The 19,933-nt window shown below is 37.3% G+C and overlaps 2 protein-coding genes across 2 annotated transcripts; one reads left to right on the top strand and one right to left on the bottom strand.

Annotated features, from left to right (window-relative positions):
* Window positions 1–228: 228 nt before the first annotated feature.
* On the top strand, window positions 229–3,007 carry si:dkey-211g8.4 (barrier-to-autointegration factor). Its single transcript, XM_058752647.1, has 2 exons — window positions 229–1,095; window positions 1,418–3,007. The coding sequence occupies exons 1-2, from the start codon at window positions 965–967 to the stop codon at window positions 1,764–1,766; spliced, it is 480 nt and encodes a 159-aa protein (XP_058608630.1). The 5' UTR covers window positions 229–964; the 3' UTR covers window positions 1,767–3,007.
* An 8,106-nt stretch (window positions 3,008–11,113) lies between these two features.
* Window positions 11,114–18,215, bottom strand: LOC131526351 (uncharacterized). The gene is made up of 5 exons (XM_058754615.1): window positions 18,140–18,215; window positions 17,255–17,321; window positions 16,877–16,942; window positions 16,530–16,599; window positions 11,114–12,247 (listed from the first exon to the last, which is right to left on the bottom strand). Exon 5 carries the CDS (start codon window positions 12,182–12,184, stop codon window positions 11,417–11,419), a length of 768 nt encoding a protein of 255 aa, XP_058610598.1. The 5' UTR covers window positions 12,185–12,247; window positions 16,530–16,599; window positions 16,877–16,942; window positions 17,255–17,321; window positions 18,140–18,215; the 3' UTR covers window positions 11,114–11,416.
* Between the last annotated feature and the right edge of the window lie 1,718 nt (window positions 18,216–19,933).

Below are 19,933 nucleotides of genomic sequence, written 5' to 3'. Positions count from 1 at the left end.
ATGATTGTGTAGCCTAGTGAACCAAACTGAGAGAACATTTTGAAGGCTCAGGAAACCTTTGCAGGTGTTTTGAGTTGATTAGCTGATTGGCTTGTCACCATATTCTAATTTGTTGAGATAGTGAATTGGTGGGTTTTTGTTAAATGTGAGCCAAAATCATCACAATTAAAAGAACCAAAGACTTAAACTACTTCAGTCTGTGTGCATTGAATTTATTTAATACATGAGTTTCACAATTTGAGTTGAATTACTGAAATAAATGAACTTTTCCACAACATTCTAATTTATTGAGATGCACCTCTAGAATTGTTATAGTGTTCTGGCTTATTTTGTTGTAGCTTATCTTCTAACTTGTTTTGTAACAGTTCTAATTTAGATTAAAACATTGATCAACATCAACAGTTTAAGGCCAGTAGTCCTTAGCGATACATTTAATATTTGACATGAAAACGGCTGAGGATAGAAATACAGTGTGTTCAATGGACTGTACTGTTCTTTAACAACATAGCGACTGTTCAGCTGACAAGTGTTGAACCAGTGAAACATCTTAAAAGCTCTGTCCTCTTCACAGTATTAATGCTGTAATTGAATGACTGTTGATTTATAGAGTCCTGAACCGCAGTCTAATGCACTGCTGCTTTTAAATCAAAGTTTAGACAGAATATTTGTATTTATGTATGTCTGGTTGAATTGAATCTGGTTTGATACAATGCATTTGCTTTGTTTATACCTAATGACTGTTGATGTTTATGTATATACTTATATAAAAGAGAAACCCAGAGTTACAATAGGTTTTTTCTCTTTTGAAAGAAACAAAAGTTCTGAAATAGATTTGAAAAACTCATGCATTTAAATGATGTCTTATCTTCCATGTTACCATTTAAGTCACATAAGAAGACATGTATATTCATTGTGACAGCCTTATTGTGTTTAACTGGTTCTCACATCTAGAGGAACTCCATATATGGTCTGTTCACGTATAGGCAGGTCAGGATTATATCAAACCAAAAGAAACACAAAGCAGTTGGGCAGGAAACACCTTTGTAAAGGTGTGGCCTTGTATTTTTGTGCTGAGTATACAGGGGAAAAGACTGGGTGAGTGTGTAATCGAATTATTAAGCAGCAGATTGTTACAGATAAAACTCTTGATTTAATTTTGAAGCAGTAGAGGATGCAAGTGGGACTCTTAATTTAATATGTTTCATCTATCATTGTTAATACTTTTTCTGTTACTAAAATTTAACTTTAAATGCATCCTAAACTAGCATGAGAATGTATTTTATAAAATAATGTTATTGACAAATCAAAAAGTCTTAATTTATCTATTCATATTTCCTCTTTACAACATACACACATATATATATAAAAAACATAAAATACATGATATATTTCATTCTTTAATCTTGAATCTATACAGGTCTAACAAGATACATGCTAAGCTACAGATTCAGTTTTCTCTCAGTCTTTACAACAAATATCACTGTCGAACCACTGCAATGACAACGTCCCAAAAACACAGGCGTTTCTGTTCTGAGCCGATGGGGGATAAACTTGTGTATGAGCTTCCTGGAATTGGTCCTGTGCTGGGCAGACGATTACAGAACCGAGGAATAATACGAGCACAGAATGTCCTGGGGCGGTTCCTGGCCCTGAACAAGGATGAGTGGAAGTTTAAGAACTGGCTTAGAGACACCTGTGGGGCAAATGCAAAGCAGCAGAGGGACTGTTACAACTGTCTGAGAGAATGGACAAGTAATAATTTATAAAGAGAAAAATGACGACAACTTTATCAGATAACCTAATAATATTGCATATTGTATTTCTGTTCACATTTAAGACTGTAGCCTATGTATGTTATGTATGTAGGCTGTGTCTGTCTGTCTACAAATGTATCCAGATAATGTTCATTTAGAATGTACATTTTCCAGCGAAATATGAATTTGACCATTAGTCCACTGCATGGCAGCTGTTTTTAAAAGCATTATTGGGTCATTCCTATAGTTTTATTTATTTTATTATTATTTTAATGTCCCCATGAAACAATATTGCATATTTTATAAAATTTTACTCAACTTTCAGATTCATTATTTGTAATAACTGGAACCTAAGAATAATTTTTGAAGGCACCTCCCATGACAAATTCCCATGTCTCAAATAATGTTTTCTCAATATCACTTCACACAATACATTATATTGTGATACATATTTTTAATGCATAAAACCATTAAATTAGTTCATGTATCTCAATCTCCAGTCCACCCTGTTATAGTGGTGCCACTTGCCCTTAAAATCTTAAACAAATGCCCTGAATCACATGACTTGCTAGAAGTGTCATCATTTCCTTGGAGGGAAAACAACTTCCGTCTTAAACTTCTCTGTGTTCTTTATTTTTAGAAGTATTCTCTAATAGCATAAAACATAATGTCCACCATGTTGTGTCAATTTATATTTTTATACATCTATTAAACATCGTAACTGTTAATCATCTTTTGGCATGTTGTTCTTTTCTAGTCAGTATGGGTTTTGTTCGTTTAAAATATTCACTCTGTTACACATTGCATTTTTAAATGTCTTGTAACAGGATGGAGAATCATGGAAGATGTTTTCTGTGGAAGTTCATCATCGTGTTGATTTATAGCCTGCACGATTTAATCACATAAGCCACTTCATCTGTTAAAGATCATTCTATGATTCTATTTCCTCCATCGAGTTTAATATCGTTTTTTTTTTTTAGATTGTTTGTTCATTCATACAGTAGGTTAGGCTAGCGTCACTGGAAAGGAACGTAGGGTAGAATTTATGTATAAATAAATGGACAATTTTTATGATGTAGGCCGGAAATGAGCTTCCCCTCTTTGAAAGACCAGCAGCCGCCACTGGCATAGATATAGGCCTATAATAGATATGCCAAGTAGAAATTGTAAATATAAAATAGTAAACATATTTCAGAATTATACTGTTTTGTTGTACTTTGGATCATATAAATGCAGGCTTGGTGAGCAGAAGAGACTTCTTTGAAAAAATTAAAATCTTACCGTTCAAAAACTTTTGTGTATATATATATATATATATATATAAGGGCTCGCAAAATTTCAAAATCCCTGGTAGCCCTTCGGGCAGATACTCTTCAGATTTTGGTAGCCCGAAAATTAATTTAACTAGCCCGAATTAAAAAATTACTTTTTTTATTTAATCCTGCTGTATCGCGACTCTTGTCTTTCAGTCCCCAACTGTAAGACCTCTTGAAATTATTATTAAGACATTTCTTATACCATTTAACGTATTTAAAACTTTTTATGGCCTTAATTTTGATACAACTCACTTTCAGAGTTTTTAAGGACCCGTGTGAGATCTGTATTTAAGGAGCCCGTCGGGCAGGCAGTGATACATTTTGGAAGCCCGACTGGAAAACACAATAGCCCCAGGACGTCGGGTTAGCGATTTTGCGAGCCCTGTATATAGCTAGCAGTGTTTTTTCTCTTCTTTTTCAGATTCAGGTCCTCGAATCTGATTGGCTGAGAGGAGTGTGATATTCCAGTGATAACCGTTTCACTGTTTGTTTTACTCCATTTGCGATATTTCTCACAGTGAGTGTCATGCCAGACGCACAAATCCACAGTAATTAAAAAAAATAAATACGGTTTGTGTCACTGAATGTATTAATAGTTTTTTAGCGGAGAATGTACTTGTTTAGACTTCAAATATGAGATTTGTTAATAAAGATAATGTCTATTTGAAAATTTGCTAACATTTTTTGGAGACATGAGCTCCAGGGCGTCAGCGGGCGTTCAGTGCATGAATCCGCCGAGAGCAGCCTCACCTCGGCCAGTTCCTTTAGAATTTGCTGCTGGCTATTATGTCTCTATAGTGGTTAACCATGAGATATAATTTGTTTTGGGTAAATCTAAAGGGCCGTCTTTGTTCTCATTAATCTATTATTTGTTCCAGTGTAAATAGTTTTGTCTGAGGGCAAAATCTCATCATGTTATGTTTTATTTAAATTAATTGCTGTATATCAGTGTTGCCTTTGTACTTTTGACTGAACTGCCTAGCAACTTTCATGATGGCTGTTGTAGTAATGATTCATCACTACAGCTGGGATCCATTTGCAGTTTTATTTGAAACTCAGTCAAACAAGCAGAGGTCAAGACAAGGCAGTATTGTCAAGTCAAGTCATGTATGTCACTAGTCACTATTATTTGTATAGCGCTTTTAACAATGCTAATTGTGTCAAAGCAGCTTTACATCAGCTTGATATAAAGCTGCGTGGCTTTATATCAGCTTTACAGTATTTAGACAGGGAAATAGTTTGTCGAAATAGTGTCATTCTCCTCTGGCCAGACAAAATCAGCAGTTTAAATCTAGGATAAGCAGAGTCAGATTGTGCAAAGGACTCATCTGGTTCCTGTGGTCTTGTCCCGATGGCCGTCTAGGGATCAGTCTCTGGGGCTCATCTAGTTGTCCTTGTCTCCGCTGACGTTCAGGGCTGTAGAGGTGCTGATCCACCGTCTGATCTCGATACAGACTGGATCCGGGTGGCTACAGTGGCCATCTGATCTGGATACAGTCTGGGTCTGGGTGGCTATAGTGACCTCGTAATAAGAAAGAAACAGATTAATATTAGCGCAGATGTCATTCTTCTAACGATGTAACGAGTACATCGTGTGTTATGGGGAGTGTTCCCGGTTCCGGTTGACCTAATTAATGCAGCCTAACAATCGGATTTGAATTATAGAAATGCGATAGTGTATTATGTGTAAGCCAGGTTAAAGATATGGGTCTTTAATCTAGATTTAAACTGACATTTTGATATTCTAGGTATTATCAAATGGCCAGAGTAGGCAGAGCAGAGTAGGGCAGGCAGAGCGGTAAACATTAAACAGACCTGAGATCGGGGCAGGCAGCGATCAGACAGAAACTGAGACAGGCATGGGTCAGGGCTGGCGGCAATCCAATAACAATAGTCCAGTAAACAAAGCACAAGTCCAAAAGGCAGGCAGCAATCCGACGAGAAACAATAGGCAGGCAGGGTAACCACACAAGGCAGTCCGAAGAAAACAGGACTAACCCTCAGTAATGTTCACCAAGGCAAACTAAGACTTCGCAAAGGGCCTGGGTGAAAGTGTTCTTTAAATAGTCCAGGTAATAGGGAACAGGTGGGGAATGATAATCAGTGCCAGGTACGGGGGCCGATGGGAAATGTAGTGCGAGGTACTCTGATAACGGAGCCCTCTGATGGCCCGAAGAGGGAGTTACAGAAGCACTCTCCATAACAGTTGTTGTTTATTAAATATTTATTAGTCAATAAATATTATTTTATATAAATAATAGTATTTAAAGGGGTCATGACATCAATTTTTTATTATTTTAAAGGGGTCCTATTATGCTTTTTCACTTTTTGAATTTTAGTCAGTGTGTAGTGTGTGTGTTTGGGCATAAAAAGTTCTACAAAGTTACAAATCTCAAAGTCCACTCCAAAAGGAGATATTTTGTTTTTAAAAATCCTTTTCAAGAACCACAACGAACGGCACTTTTGGACTACAAAGTTGTTTTCCTGTATTTGTGATATCACAAAGCGGCCCATTAGAATATCATTAAAATAAATCCCACCTGCGGAAATTCTAATGGTTGGCAGGTGGAGAGAACACTTGGTTGAGCACTGCATGTTTCAAAATCGAAACCCGGTGCGGGTGTTTTTATATCACTGTATTTCTGAAGGAAACTGATTGTCTTCAGAAAATTTTGGATGTCATTTTCATTTCATCTTGCACGTAATGTCTGATAAAGCAGTGTTTGTGAGCAGAGCATGCAGTTATTTTTAAGCTGTTGTTGACATCCTATCTAAAATGTGATTTAGCCAAAAAAACAACAACAATAACGTTACCACTTTAAAATGTCTTGTAATATCAGTGTGTGCAAAGGTTCTGCGCGATCCTCTTGTTCAGTATTCTCAGGGTCTGAATTGATATGGCAATATTGATGAACTTGCTGCTTTGGCAAGGGGCGGGGCAGTACTGAAACACCGTCTAAGCTGTTCGCCAATCACAACGCACTGGGACAGCTAACCAATCACAACACATTTTGTTTTTCGGAAGGCAGGCCTTCATCAAATCCGGAACTAATCGAGGCGTTTGTGCCAGGCTGGGGAGAAAGGTATTGTAATAATGTAAATTATGTGAAAAATAATGCGATTTTCGAACCACCAAGCATGAGAGCATGTTCTAGTACACCCCCAAAACAAAATCAAGACTTTGTAAAAGAGCATAATAGGACCCCTTTAATGTGTTCCTTGAGGTTTACTTATAATGTTAATGACGTTTTTTGCACACACACACACACACACGTTTGTGTGGGGACATCCCATAGGCATATCCCATAGGCATAATGGTTTTTATACTGTACAAACTGTATGTGCTATATTGCCCTACACCTAACCCTACCACTTACAGGAAACTTTGTGCTATTTCAGATTTTCAATACACTCCATTCTGTGTGATTTATAAGCGTTTTGAAAAGTTGGGACATGGGGCAATGTACTGAAAAGTCACCTTCTCCTTGTAATACCTATGTCATACCCTTGTCATTATACAAATTTATGTCCTCATTTGTCACAAAAACACGCGCAAACACACACACACACACACACACACAAATAAATATGTGGAAAAATGATTATTTTAAACCCTCATTATGACCCTGTGTCTAAAATGACCTGTTTTAAGGGGCGGATACTTTAATAAGGCTTCTCAGTAATCGGCTACTCTTATGAATGGTTAACATCATTGCATAGGAAGCAGTATCAACGCCCCCTTGCTATTGCATGTGAGTGTTTTGACACCATGATAAAAAAAAAACGGTCATTTCCAGACAAAGCATTATGAAATCATTTACTTATGGTTTGTGAGGCAGCTGCAGTCAGCTCTAGTACCGCATCATCTTTTAACAAATGTGTCTTTGTGAACTTTCCATGACACTATACTTTACAACGCCACATACATTCACATCAGTGTTAACTCAGTGGTAGAGTTTCTCTCACGGGACACTGCACTTATTCGCAGTCACAAAAAGTACATTATTTGCATCTGCTTCAAAGACTTACTGGTTAACAGTTTCTTTTGTACGTGTGCTGTTCTGATGAGCGCCTTTTCTGAGCACATACACCCAAAGCGCGTGCTCTATAAAGCCCGTCAAACAGCGCCTGATTACTGAACTAAGTTATGTTTTGTGCTAATACTGTCAAAACACAAAATGTTTATGTATAGACTCAGTTGGTTATGTCTAAAATGAAAGTAAACAGCGGAGAGAAACGCATGCGTGCCTGTATATTAGATGTGTGCAAGTCTTAAAGGGACAGTAGCCTACTAAATATGCTGCCGACTGTAATTAAAGGGATAGTTCACCCTAAAATTTAATTTCTGTCATTATTTTCTCTCACATGTTGTCCCAAACCTGTATTAATTTCTTTCTTGTGTTGAACACAAAAGAAGATATTTTGAAGAATGTGGCTAACCAAACAGTTGCTGGTCCACATTGACTTTAACAGTAGGGAAAAAAATACTATGGAAGTCACCGTAGACCAGCAACTGTTCTACACATTCTTCAAAATAGCATTTATTTTCAGCAGAAGAAACTCGTTCAGGTTTAAAACAACTTTTGATTGAGTAAATGAAGGTATAAAAATAAAACACTAGCCTTTTTTAATTTTGGGGTGAATTATTCCTTTAATGTTAATAAAACACCAAACACAAAGACAAAAATCACTCACTACTCTTGACTGAAAAACATGAGGTGATGGTCGTGGATGAATGGCACAACAATGGGCCTCAGGATCTCGGAACGGTATCTCTGTGCATTCAAAATGCCATCAATAAAATGCACCTGTGTTCGTTGTCCATAACATACGCCTGCCCATACCATAACCCCACTGCCACCATGGGCCACTCGATCCACAACGCTGACATCAGCAAACCGCTCACCCACACGACGCCATACACGCTGTCTGCCATCTGCCCTGTACAGTGAAAACCGGGATTCACCCGCAGGGACGTGCAGAGAGTTCCTCAGTGGCAGGGGCTCAAATGTAAAAAAGGGGCAATATGAGGGGAAAAATATTATAGGTCAAAAGATTGGATACATTACTATTTTATATTTTTGCAAGAAGTCACTTATAGTCATCAAGCCTGCATTTATTTGATAAAAATTTGAACATACTTTATTAATTTACTTTATTTACTTAATGCATTTTATGCAATGCTGATTTATTTATACTTTTTTCAGGATTCTTTGAATAAAAATTTAAATAAGAACAGCATTTAATTAATATATATATTAAAGAAATTAGTTTTTATTCAGCAAGGATTTGTTAGTGATAATAAAGATTGATATTGTTAGAAAACATAAGCTCGTCTGTCCCATGTAATTTTCAACTGATTTATGAATAAGAACAGAAAATGACCGCTCCACTTCACATATTGTGCCAGATAATGATTGGTTTGGTGTATTATAGCTACATGACTAATGGACAATGATGAATTATGTAATGTTCTAAAATATGCAATATGTGGGTTTTTAATTAAATCGACACACTAGCTTTGATTATTGATGAAAAAAAAAAGTTTTAAATATTGTTTGGTTTATTTTTTTTCCTTCCATCGGTATATTCACTTGCTTGAGAGGTTTCTGAACATACTGTGGAATATCAGTCAGTTGAGCAAAACGCACGCAACGCATAGCAACGCCTAAGATTGACATATGTATAAAAAAAACTTATATTTTGAGTGATTAGTTACTGTTTTGTACAAATTGTCATGTTAATTAGAATTCAAATGCATTTTGTTTTATTGACCACAATATCATTGCTATTTGTCTGAGAGGGGCACTTTTGAATAATTTTGAAAAAGGGCAGGGCCTCGAGTCCCAAAAGCCCGCCGGTGGACATTCCTGCAGTCAGCATGCCACAATTGACCTATCGGTAAGCCCTGCCCCCCTTAGTTACTGTTGCTCCCTCGGACAAACAAAAGGAGTTGCTCACTGTCTTTCAATGACAGCTGCAGTGTGAAGACATTGTCCCACGATGTTTTTGCACAATTTTGGACACAGAAGGCCACCAAATGGAAATTAAATATTCCATGGAGGGATTTATAAAATATTTAAAAATAAATAAGGTGGGTAACTCGAAGCAAGGGTTTATAGATCACAATGTAAGCGGGAGAAGTCTCATATTACGGTCGGTCATCACGATCGCGGATGACAACATGCAGAATCAACACTGTTCATGTATCGCAGGGTACGATTAAATTAATGTACATTTAACCAGTTTAATATGGAGAGGCACTGAAATGTAGACCTTCGTTTGTGTGTTTTTGACCTACACTGTACAAGACGCGAGAACAGTCCGCTATTTAGGTTTGTACATTAGCATCACTAACTTTACCGTTAGCTAGTTTTAGCCAGAGATACCTTGCTAAAGCACAAGATAACATTAACGTTCTGCTTGAGCAGATGAAAACTGTAACTTAATGAGTGTATGACAACCAGAAAACGAACGTTTTTGTCTTCATTTGTATTGGGGTGAATACTTGGGAACATTTTGCTGTTTTGTTTGGATTCAGGAAATGTAATAAAATAAATTCCATTGCCCATCCTCTCCGGATATCTCGAATCAGTATTACAAGTGCCCCAGGCACATCGTTTTTACCATTTTTGCGGCACAATCACCACAAAACCGACGAGAACTCGCGATCTTCCAATGCTTTTCTATGGCGCTGAAACCTAAAGATGTCCGAGTTCCGGTCCCCGTGCAACTGATACTCAACTGCTATTGGCTCATCAGCGTTCTAGGGGAGGGGCTTACCGATAGGTCAATTGCACGCTCCCTCAAAACTTGCGACATCTGTGGCATTGTGCTGTGTGATAAAACTGCACATTTTAGAGTGGCCTTTTATTGTGGCCAGCCTAAGGCACACCTGTGCAATAATCATGCTGTCTAATCAGCATCTTGATATGCCACACCTGTGACGAGGTGGATGGAGTATCTTGACAAAGGAGAGACTGGAATTGAGAACTGTGGTCTAAGGTAAGACGGCCTTGTCAATCAACTATCGTGGGAGCGGCCTGTACAGAACTAGTACAGAGCCATCAGAACAGCCTGATTTGAGAAAAGGGATTTTAAAATAGGGATTTAAAAAAAAAAACACTGGGTGGATTTTTATCATTATAGGATGATGTGTACACCCATTTGGCCAGAAGCGGCCCTGAGTGAATTGTAATGAGAGAGTGTGATTATAGGAAACCCCGCCTTACTGTCACAGTTCTTTTGAATAGCCTACGGAAAAAATGAGGTTTCGTCCTCATTAGCATTTATACAACAAAAAAATGCCCAGAATTAACACTAAAAAAAATTCACTCTTTTATCATCCAACAACATTCCAAACATAATATGTTTTCCAGTAAATGTGGGCAGCGACTGAATCATTGTCTATGACCAATAAGATCATAAGATATGATCAGTTGTCTCTGTTTTACTGTACAATTTCATTGCCTATCCAGAAGTGTACTGCATAATCAATCATGCATTTTATATCACATCCTGACTTTGTTCCCAGGATTCATGACAAATCTGATGAGTTGAGATTTGCAGGGTATATACTAAAAACGGGATTTCTCAAAAGTATGCTTGAATATAATGTAATGCTTAAGTTTCCTTTTTTTGAGAAATGAAACTTAAGGCTCTCCTTCTTTGAGCAAAAGAATGAGAACACGCCCTGCTGTAGAAACTATGGAAGCCCTAACAGACTATGTATTTTTTCTCTATGATAAAAGCTGTAAGCATAGTACATCTGACATTAAAAGAGCAACTGATAACCACAGTTTACACAGACTTCAGTGTATTCAGCCTTTAGACTCTTCTTTAATGATCGCACAGTATTTTGTATGTAGAGGCCATATATTTGCTGATAAAATGTCTAATAAATAAGACTGATAATACAGACTGTTTAATTTTATTTCCCAGTGTTATTGCAGTCTTGTTTTTTCTATTTTTCATATCAAAATGTTATTACCCCTTTCATGTAATGCATTTCAATGACCACTCACAAAAAGACAGACACAATAGTCAATAAATCATATTTATTAACATATTTAATATAAAATTATATATTATAAATACATAAATGTGATATAAAATCATAAATAGAATATAAAATCATAAATAAATAAATAAATAAATAAATAGATTTTTTTGACATTTTTTTGTTTGTTTTGTTTTGGGGGCCTCTCTTTGATTGAAACTTTAAGGGTCGCTGCGTGTTCAGCTCCCATACCCCAAAATCCTCTCTCAAAAAGAGCCCCCAATTTATATTAACACATTTTGCGACTCCGCGAGTTCATGAGAGTGTTCTCCCAAGGTTCTGGTTCTTCAAACTGGGGAGGTAACGTGGAATAGAGTGCTTCTTTTCCCCTCACTGCTCATTATTTTCTTAGCACAAAATACAAGGTTTTCTTGTTTTCTTTTTACAACTTTTTCTGGCACTTGTTCTTCATTGTTCTGATATTTCCATGACCCTCCTGTTACCATGGGATGATAGTCACAAAACTCATTCCATGATTTATAACATTGCATCAGAAGAATGTTGTGGAAAAACATGTCAGGATACCTAATAACTTCTGAGAACAAAACAGCACATACTGCAATGGCATCTTGTGGAGTCAGTACATAAGATTCAACTTTGTCATGGTTGCCCTTGATGTAGTTCCAAATTGTCTCAGAAAAGTTTTTAGCATTTTTTTTAGATAGTTTCAATCTTGCATAATTAAGATTTATGTCCTGATCTCTGGGATCTTTTTTGACTGGACAACAGTACAGATTACTTCCTTGCAACCGTACTGAGTAATCACCAACTAAAATGGTGACATCCTGCCTTTCATGCTTTTCCTGTTTCCACCAAAATCCGACAAAGTAATAAATTACACTGGCATAGTGGAAAAAATCGCTTATTCTGATTGGTGCACTGATGTCAATGTTTAGGTCTTCGATGTTCCTACCAACAATAGTTTTAATTTGTTGAGTAGGACGTCTTTCCCAGGATGTATGCACTCCAAATGGCTGATCAGGCATTTTTGCAGTGGAGTTATCATCTTCTGAATTTTGAGTAAATGTTTCATACAAAAACCTCTTCTCTCTCATTTGCTCTGGCTTGAATGACAGATTGACATGTGGCTTGATTTCGTTCCCCTCACAATTGGACTGCTAGAAAATTAAAATACAAACTTGAGCTGCGTAATAACTATTGATATTGACAGCTAAAGGGGTCATATGATGTTGCTAAAAAGAACATTATTTGGTGTATTTGGTGTAATGCAATGTGTTTACGCGGTTCGAGGTTCAAAAAACACATTATTTTCCACATACTGTACAATATAGTTGCTCCTCTATGCTCCGCCTTTCTGAAACGCGTAGATTTTTACAAAGCTCATCGTTCTGACAAGCGAGGTGTGCTCTGACTGGCCAGCTATCCAGTGCGTTGTGATTGGCCAAATACCTCAAGCGTGTAACGGAAATGTTAAGCCCCTTACCGTATTGTGTCCTGGCGTGACAAGACAAAAATGATAAAACACCTCATAAACGAGGAATTTGTTGCATTCAGTGAGGACATAATTACTGATTATAATGACTCATACGGTCTTTTTATGCGTTGTTCCGCATAAACATAACACCATGTCTGCATTTGTGTTTGTAGAAATGCCAAACAAGCACTACTCTACACTGCTCAAAATTCGCGTTTGAATAGTCAGTGGCAAATTCTTTAAATAACGAAACATACTTACAGGCTGTGAGTCAGAAGCACCAGACTGTCCTTGCAACGTTGGAATTGCCCCACTTTATAGTGTTCACAGCCATTCATAGTGTTCACATTGTAGGCTACTCTCCTAGGTTCAGGAAATATTTGCGTTGTACTGTTCTGGAACAGTGTTGTAAGGCAAGGCAAGGCAAGTTTATTTATATAGCACATTTCATACACAGTGGTAATTCAAAGTGCTTTACATAAAAGGAAGTGAAATAGTCATTAAAAATAATAATAAGGAATTAAAAATAATAAAAACAAAGTGATTTAAAAATTGATTTAAAAAGAATTTAAAACATTTAAGAATAGAAAATGATTATACATAGTGCAATCAGTTTGGACGTAGCACAGTGCTCATTCAACAAATGCACAGCTAAACAGATGAGTTTTGAGTCTGGATTTAAATGTGGCTAATGTTTTAGCACATCTGATCTCTTCTGGAAGCTGGTTCCAACTGCGGGCGGCATAATAGTTAAAAGCAGACTCCCCTTGTTTTGTGTAAACCCTTGGTATTTCTAACTGACTCGATCCTAATGATCTGAGTGGTCTGTTAGGTTTATATTCAGTGAGCATATCTCCAATGTATTTAGGTCCTAGGCCATTTAGAGATTTATAAACGAGTAAAAGTACTTTAAAATCAATCCTAAATGTAACTGGAAGCCAGTGTAAGGACATGAGGACTGGTGTGATATGCTCAAATTTTCTGGTTCTAGTCAGAATCCTGGCAGCAGCGTTCTGGATGAGCTGCAGCTGTCTAATGGTCTTCTTTGGAAGGCCAGTGAGGAGACCATTACAATAATCCATCCTGCTGGTGATAAAAGCATGAACAAGTTTCTCTAAGTCTTGACTGGAAACAAAACATCTAATTCTTGCAATGTTTTTGAGATGATAGTATGCTGATTTAGTTACTGCTTTGATATGACTACTAAAACTAAGGTCTGTCTCCAGAATCACCCCAAGATTTTTGACTTGGTTTTTAGTTGATTGACCCCTAGAGTCAAGGTATGCATTCACCTTGAGAACTTCATCTTTGTTTCCAAATACAATGACTTCAGTTTTCTCCTTGTTTAACTGAAGAAAGTTCTGGCACATCCAACAGTTTATTTCATCAATGCATTGGCAGAGGGAGTCAATGGGGCTGTAGTCATTTGGAGATAAGGCTAGGTAAATCTGGGTATCATCAGCATAGCTGTGATAGGCAATTTGGTTCTTCCTCATTATTTGACTTAGTGGGAGCATATACAGGCTAAACAAGAGTGGTGCACGAATTGAGCCTTGTGGGACTCCGCATGTCATGGACGTCCACTTAGACTTATGCTCTCCTATACTCACATAATAACCTCTCCCTTCTAAGTATGACCTGAACCATTTGAGTACCATCCCAGAAAGCCCGATCCAGTTTTCCAGTCTCTCTAGAAGTATGTTATGATCAACAATGTCAAACGCAGCACTAAGATCTAGTAGTACCAGCACTGATATTTTGCCAGAATCAGAATTGAAGCGAATATCATTTATTATCTTAATAAGCGCGGTCTCTGTGCTATGATGTGCTCGGAAGCCAGTTTGAAAATTGTCCAGGTATCCATTTGAGTTTAAGTAGTTGTTCAGCTGATTAAAAACTACCTTTTCAATAATCTTACCTATGAAAGGAAGATTTGATATTGGTCTATAGTTGTTCAACATTGTGTTATCAAGATTGCGCTTTTTCAGAAGGGGCTTAACGACTGCAGTTTTCAGGGAGTTTGGAAAAGTCCCAGTAAGAAGTGAGGCGTTCACTACTTCTAAGAGATCTGCTTCTAAACAGTTAAGCACACTTTTGAAAAAAGATGTGGGAAGTGTGTCAAGATAGCATGTTGACGATGTAAGGTGCTGTACTATTTCTTTCAAAACGTTGCTATCAATTGCTTCAAAAACAGACATAGTCACTTCTTTTTGAAATTGCGGTCGAATCTGTGTGACCTCTGCAAAAGTAGATATGCCAATCTCCTTTCTGATATTATTGATCTTCTCAGAAAAGAAGGAAGCAAACTCATTGCATTCACTGTTGGAGAGCATTTCACTGGGAATCTGACTTGGGGGGTTTGTCAGTCTCTCCACAGTAGCAAAAAGAGTGCGAGAGTTGTTTAGGTTACTGTTTATAAGGGTTGAGAAGAAGGTCTGTCTAGCTGTGGCTAGTTCCACATTGAAAGCATGAAGGCTGTCTTTATAGATGCTATAGTGAATTTCAAGTTTTGTCTTCCGCCACATCTGCTCAGCTTTTCTGCATTGTCTTTTCATACTCTGAACTGCTGTTGATTTTCTCCATGGTGATTTTTGTCTGCCATTCTTCTTGCAGACCCTTGCCGGAGCAATATCATCAATAACATTCTTAACTTTTGAGTTAAATGAATCCAAGAGAAGATCAACAGAGTCTGCAGAAATACTTGGTGTTGAAGATATAGCCTTCATAAATGTGTTCACTAGTGTTCTCGTTAATGCATCTCTTTCTGACAGAGACAGATCTAGATTCAGTGGTAACAGAGATCAGTATATCAAAGAAAATACAGAAGTGATCAGATAGTGCTACATCCTTAATAACAACGGATGAAATGTTTAGACCTCTATTGATGAGTAAATCTAGAGTGTGTCCACGATTGTGTGTGGGTCCATGCACATGCTGGATTAGGTCAAAAGTGTTTAAAACAGTTATAATTTCTTTTGCAGTTTTGATTTCTGCAATATTTATGTGAATATTAAAATCTCCTGCAATAGTAAAACAGTCAAACTCTGAGGAAATCATTGATAACAGTTCTGTGAACTCTTCAACAAAGGCTGGAGAGTATTTTGGAGGCCTGTAAATAATGATAAACAGAATGCGTGGAGCACCTTTCAGCACAATACCTAGGTATTCAAAAGACAAATACTGACCAAATGACACTTGCTTGCATTGATAAACATCTTTAAATAGAGCAGCTACACCTCCACCTCTCCTAACAGTCCTGCAGACACTTGTAAAATTAAAGCTAGGAGAGTCTGTTTCATTGAGGACTGTTGCACTGCAGCTGTCTTCAAGTCATGTTTCATATAGAAACATAAAATCCAGGTTCATAAAATCTCTTCAGATGAATGATTCGATTTGCAGTCTTGTGCTTCATCAGAATGTTCCGAAGTTCCTTGTTTACATCAGAGACGGTTGCTTGAGGAAAGCAGCATGTAGTTGTAGTCCTGCTATTGATGTTTCTGATAATAGAGTCACCCACTATCAGAGTCCTGGGCTCGGCTGGGCTTGTAAATATAACTTAACCACTGATTTCTGTTGTGTACTCATTTGGAAGGCCAAACAAAATACTTTCGTTTTCACAATGAAACACAGCGTCTCCACTACATGGCGGCGGCAACAACAATACTACTGTGAGAATAAAAATTACGCCTTTTTCATTGCGTATACATTTGGGGCGGTGTTATGCAAATCTTCCCACACCGTGAAGTAGACATGTGGGGGCGTGTTTAAATGAACTGTTTCAGGAAGGCGTGGCAGAGTCTTAACTTTTATAAAGAATATCTCTTTGGGTTTGAGACTTTAATCTTTGCAACTTTACAGATCTTATACATGCACAAACAGCTTGTAACACTCCAAAGACAAAGGAAAACATGAAATCGCATCATATGACCCCTGTAAACAATAATTGTACAACAGATATAACTTACGTTGTTCTCTCTGTCCTCCAAACCTGAGCCGGTCTCAGACACTTTGTAGTCCTCAGGCTGCCTGTAGTCACTAAAATGTAAATGAACACTAGTTAGATTGTGTAGTACTAGTAGCCTATAAAATCCAACATGAAAATGATCTTGATCAACACTGATGTTATGTATTAAATGATAATCAATTAAAAAGTTATTTATGATCAGTAAATAATTTTGAATTTCTCAAATATGGAAGTAGTTTATTGTGTATTTAGGAAACATATTAAATTGTATGTTTATTATTTGATATGTAGTTTTGGGAGCCAAAGGAATGTGAGTGTTGACTGAAAATAAAGTTGTTTGATTTAGACCTTTTTCTTTTTTTTTTGCCATTCTCCACAATAAAACTTTCATCTTCCGGTGGGCAGTTAGGTCGCCTGATTGAAAAAAGTAGAAGCAGACAATAATGAATATCATATCAGTTACAACATGTATCAGCTACATTTACAGTATAATCAACATACAAACATGTGGAATGAAAAAACTACCTTTATGTACTTGGCAAATGCATTACAGTAGAACTAAACTGAGGTACAATAATGTATGAATTTATTGCACTTGAAATAAAAACTACATAAGTCATTCCTTAGGAGACAAATGTAAATGCAAAATGATATTTTAATGTAAACTTAATAATAAGATGTTACTGATTACTGTATTTAACAAACTGAGGGAGGTAAAGAACCTACTTTGGTGACTTGAGAGATGACAAATATGGCTCCTCTTTACCAGAGAGTAAGGTGATCTTGTGATCATCTGTTTTACAGGAAAAGAACAAGCAATTAACCTCTTAACTGTCACCCGTCCCTTCTGTGGGACGCCTAAGTTTATTTAACTATTAGGGGTGGCACGGTGCGCGGACCATCCCAGCTGAATTGATTATGAGGAAATTAGATTGCTCCCTTTGCAAAGTGCATTTCAAATGACTAAGTATTGGCTCGCCCGTGCCCTGTTCACTCCAAAGTCTCCGCTCCAAGGGGATAGGGATGATCACGTCCATTTGGAATTTGCCCCGTGAACCGTACGGTTCGGTACGCGTACCATGCCACCCCTATTCACTATATTACAATTAAATCCTAATCTAATCATGACAAACTATAAATCGTTGGAAAGGTCTAAGACTCCTAAATAGATATTTTACCACTTTTTTTGTTAAAAAAAATATGTAGGAAAAGTAATAGATTAATTTATGACAAGAGTGCACCTGAAAAATCTACATCATAACAGGAGTTCTGACCTTTGTCACAGAAAGTCTTCTTAGTTGCATTTTTCCCTATCACGCTTTAGAACTCTTAAGCAATTATATATCAACTGAAAACTTAAAATCTTTAATGTCTTTAATGTCTATGTTGTAATGTCTATGTTCAAAAATGCGAGTGACAGTTAAGGGGTTAAAGTTCAATTAAAATTCATATTGCATGCATGTTCATATCAATGTCCAGTTAATAATAATAGAGCTACTGTCTTGATGATTTAGCAAACATCTCTCCACTAGTCTAACACTACACATGCTTTGACAATGTACTGACTGCCCAATCAATGAAACATTTAGCTACATCTAAATAACATTGGACCTTTTTTGTTCTGTTGGGTTGTGTCATCCTTCACAGAAGAAGGCTCAGCGTTCTGGTTGGTTTCAGGAAAACACACTTCTTCTGAATTACACTGAGAACAGTTGTCACAGACCTTTTATATTGAAGTAGAGATGAGAACAATGTAATTGTCATGACATAGATCATGTGTAGATATATATTTTGCGAAAAAAAAACTTACTTTCAGACTTTTGGCAGAGGAGTTTTCAGCTGGGACTGCATTTTCAAAAGAGGTCTTTGCACCTTTGCTGACGCTGACAAAGTTTTGGTGTTTACTGATATTCATTCGAAAAAACAATCACCCGCGAACACATTTGCACACTATTATACTTACCTAGAAACAGTCTTCTTTGTTTGGTGTTTTTTGTTTGATCCACGAACCGCTGAAGGCGGTGTGGATGACTGGGAAGGTGTGCTACTCGACGTGTCTTGTCCATTGCATGTTCTTGAGAACAGGAGGGAGAGAGCATGTTCAGAGCCCATGTTGCCACAATGTCCACTTTTTATGTTCATCAAATTAATGATGTAGAAAGAGAAATCCATGAAAATAGAAGCAGAACATATCTGAGCTACATAATTAATGCACTTCAAAAAGACTGCAGTTCATTTTCTTCAAAACAGGAGAAGTATCCCAAATATTTTTGGATGGAAGCTTTTGGATACATGTAACCGTCTGAGCACCGTTGCCAAGCTGGTTAAAAACATCCCTTTGAGACAAATCCTGACGAAAATGCCATGTGCTGTGATCTTTTCAGGCATTTGCATCAAAATGAAGGTTTCTTCGGTCTATTAGTGATCCTTTCATTGACAACAATTCTTGATCTGTTAACGTAAGAAAACTTCCCTCCAAAAAATCTTGAAATCATCTTTTGTGATTCTTCCTCCATTCTACCAGCTTCTTTTGCATTATTGTACATTGCAATGCATGACTGAGGACATGACACTGATATATCCACTCACTTTCCATATCACACAACACATTGTATAATATTAAGCATCAAGGTCAAAGTGCTTGCAGGTGTCTCATCTTATCCTTGATTTAAGGCTTTATCAGAAAGAAATCATCTAGTCCTTCCCACTTGGAATTCTTCATCTACTGTATCAGAAACCATTTGACAATTTGGGATGAGGAGGATGCATCCCAATATAAAGCATAATGAGGGGTATTTACTGGCGCAATATAGCTTGCAAGTTGCTAGAAGTTCTCCAATATTCATGATTTCTGCAGAGTCCCACTCCACATGAAATAATGAATAATGGCCCTTATTTAAAAGATCTAACCATCAGTCCATCTTCATCCACACCAAATCCATTGCAGCATGGGCTACTGACACGTTAACATACAGGAGTAATGTCCTTTTAGTGTTGTACACTTACTGTATCGCAATCTTTTTCCTGCATGTAGACACGTCTTTGGACCGCGTTTTCCAGTTGTGCTGCGTACCTTCCGCTTCCACTGAAGTCCAATTCAAGTCCAATTCCAGTCCACAGAGAAAATGCATTGAAATTTTTTTTTTTTTTTTTTATAAATAATGTACTCTGGTCAGTTTGTTGTAGCTTTTTATTGATTTGTAGTTTAAAAGGTGGTTCCATTTGAATTATTGGCCACAATGACAGACGTATACAGCTTGAACAGAGTACCTTCAGAAAGCTGGCACTCTTTTCATATTGATACATCCAGTGCTTGAAGTGAAAAGAGACCCAATGTGTCCGCACTCGCGCGAGAGAGACTCAGCATGTCCACGTCCACGGGCCAGACAGTGAGGCATGCATTTG

Source organism: Onychostoma macrolepis, chromosome 19 (assembly GCF_012432095.1).
Source record: "Onychostoma macrolepis isolate SWU-2019 chromosome 19, ASM1243209v1, whole genome shotgun sequence".
NCBI classification, from domain to species: domain Eukaryota; kingdom Metazoa; phylum Chordata; class Actinopteri; order Cypriniformes; family Cyprinidae; genus Onychostoma; species Onychostoma macrolepis.
The sequence above is the reverse complement of the archived record's forward strand: the minus strand, read 5'-3'. Positions and strand labels throughout refer to the sequence as shown.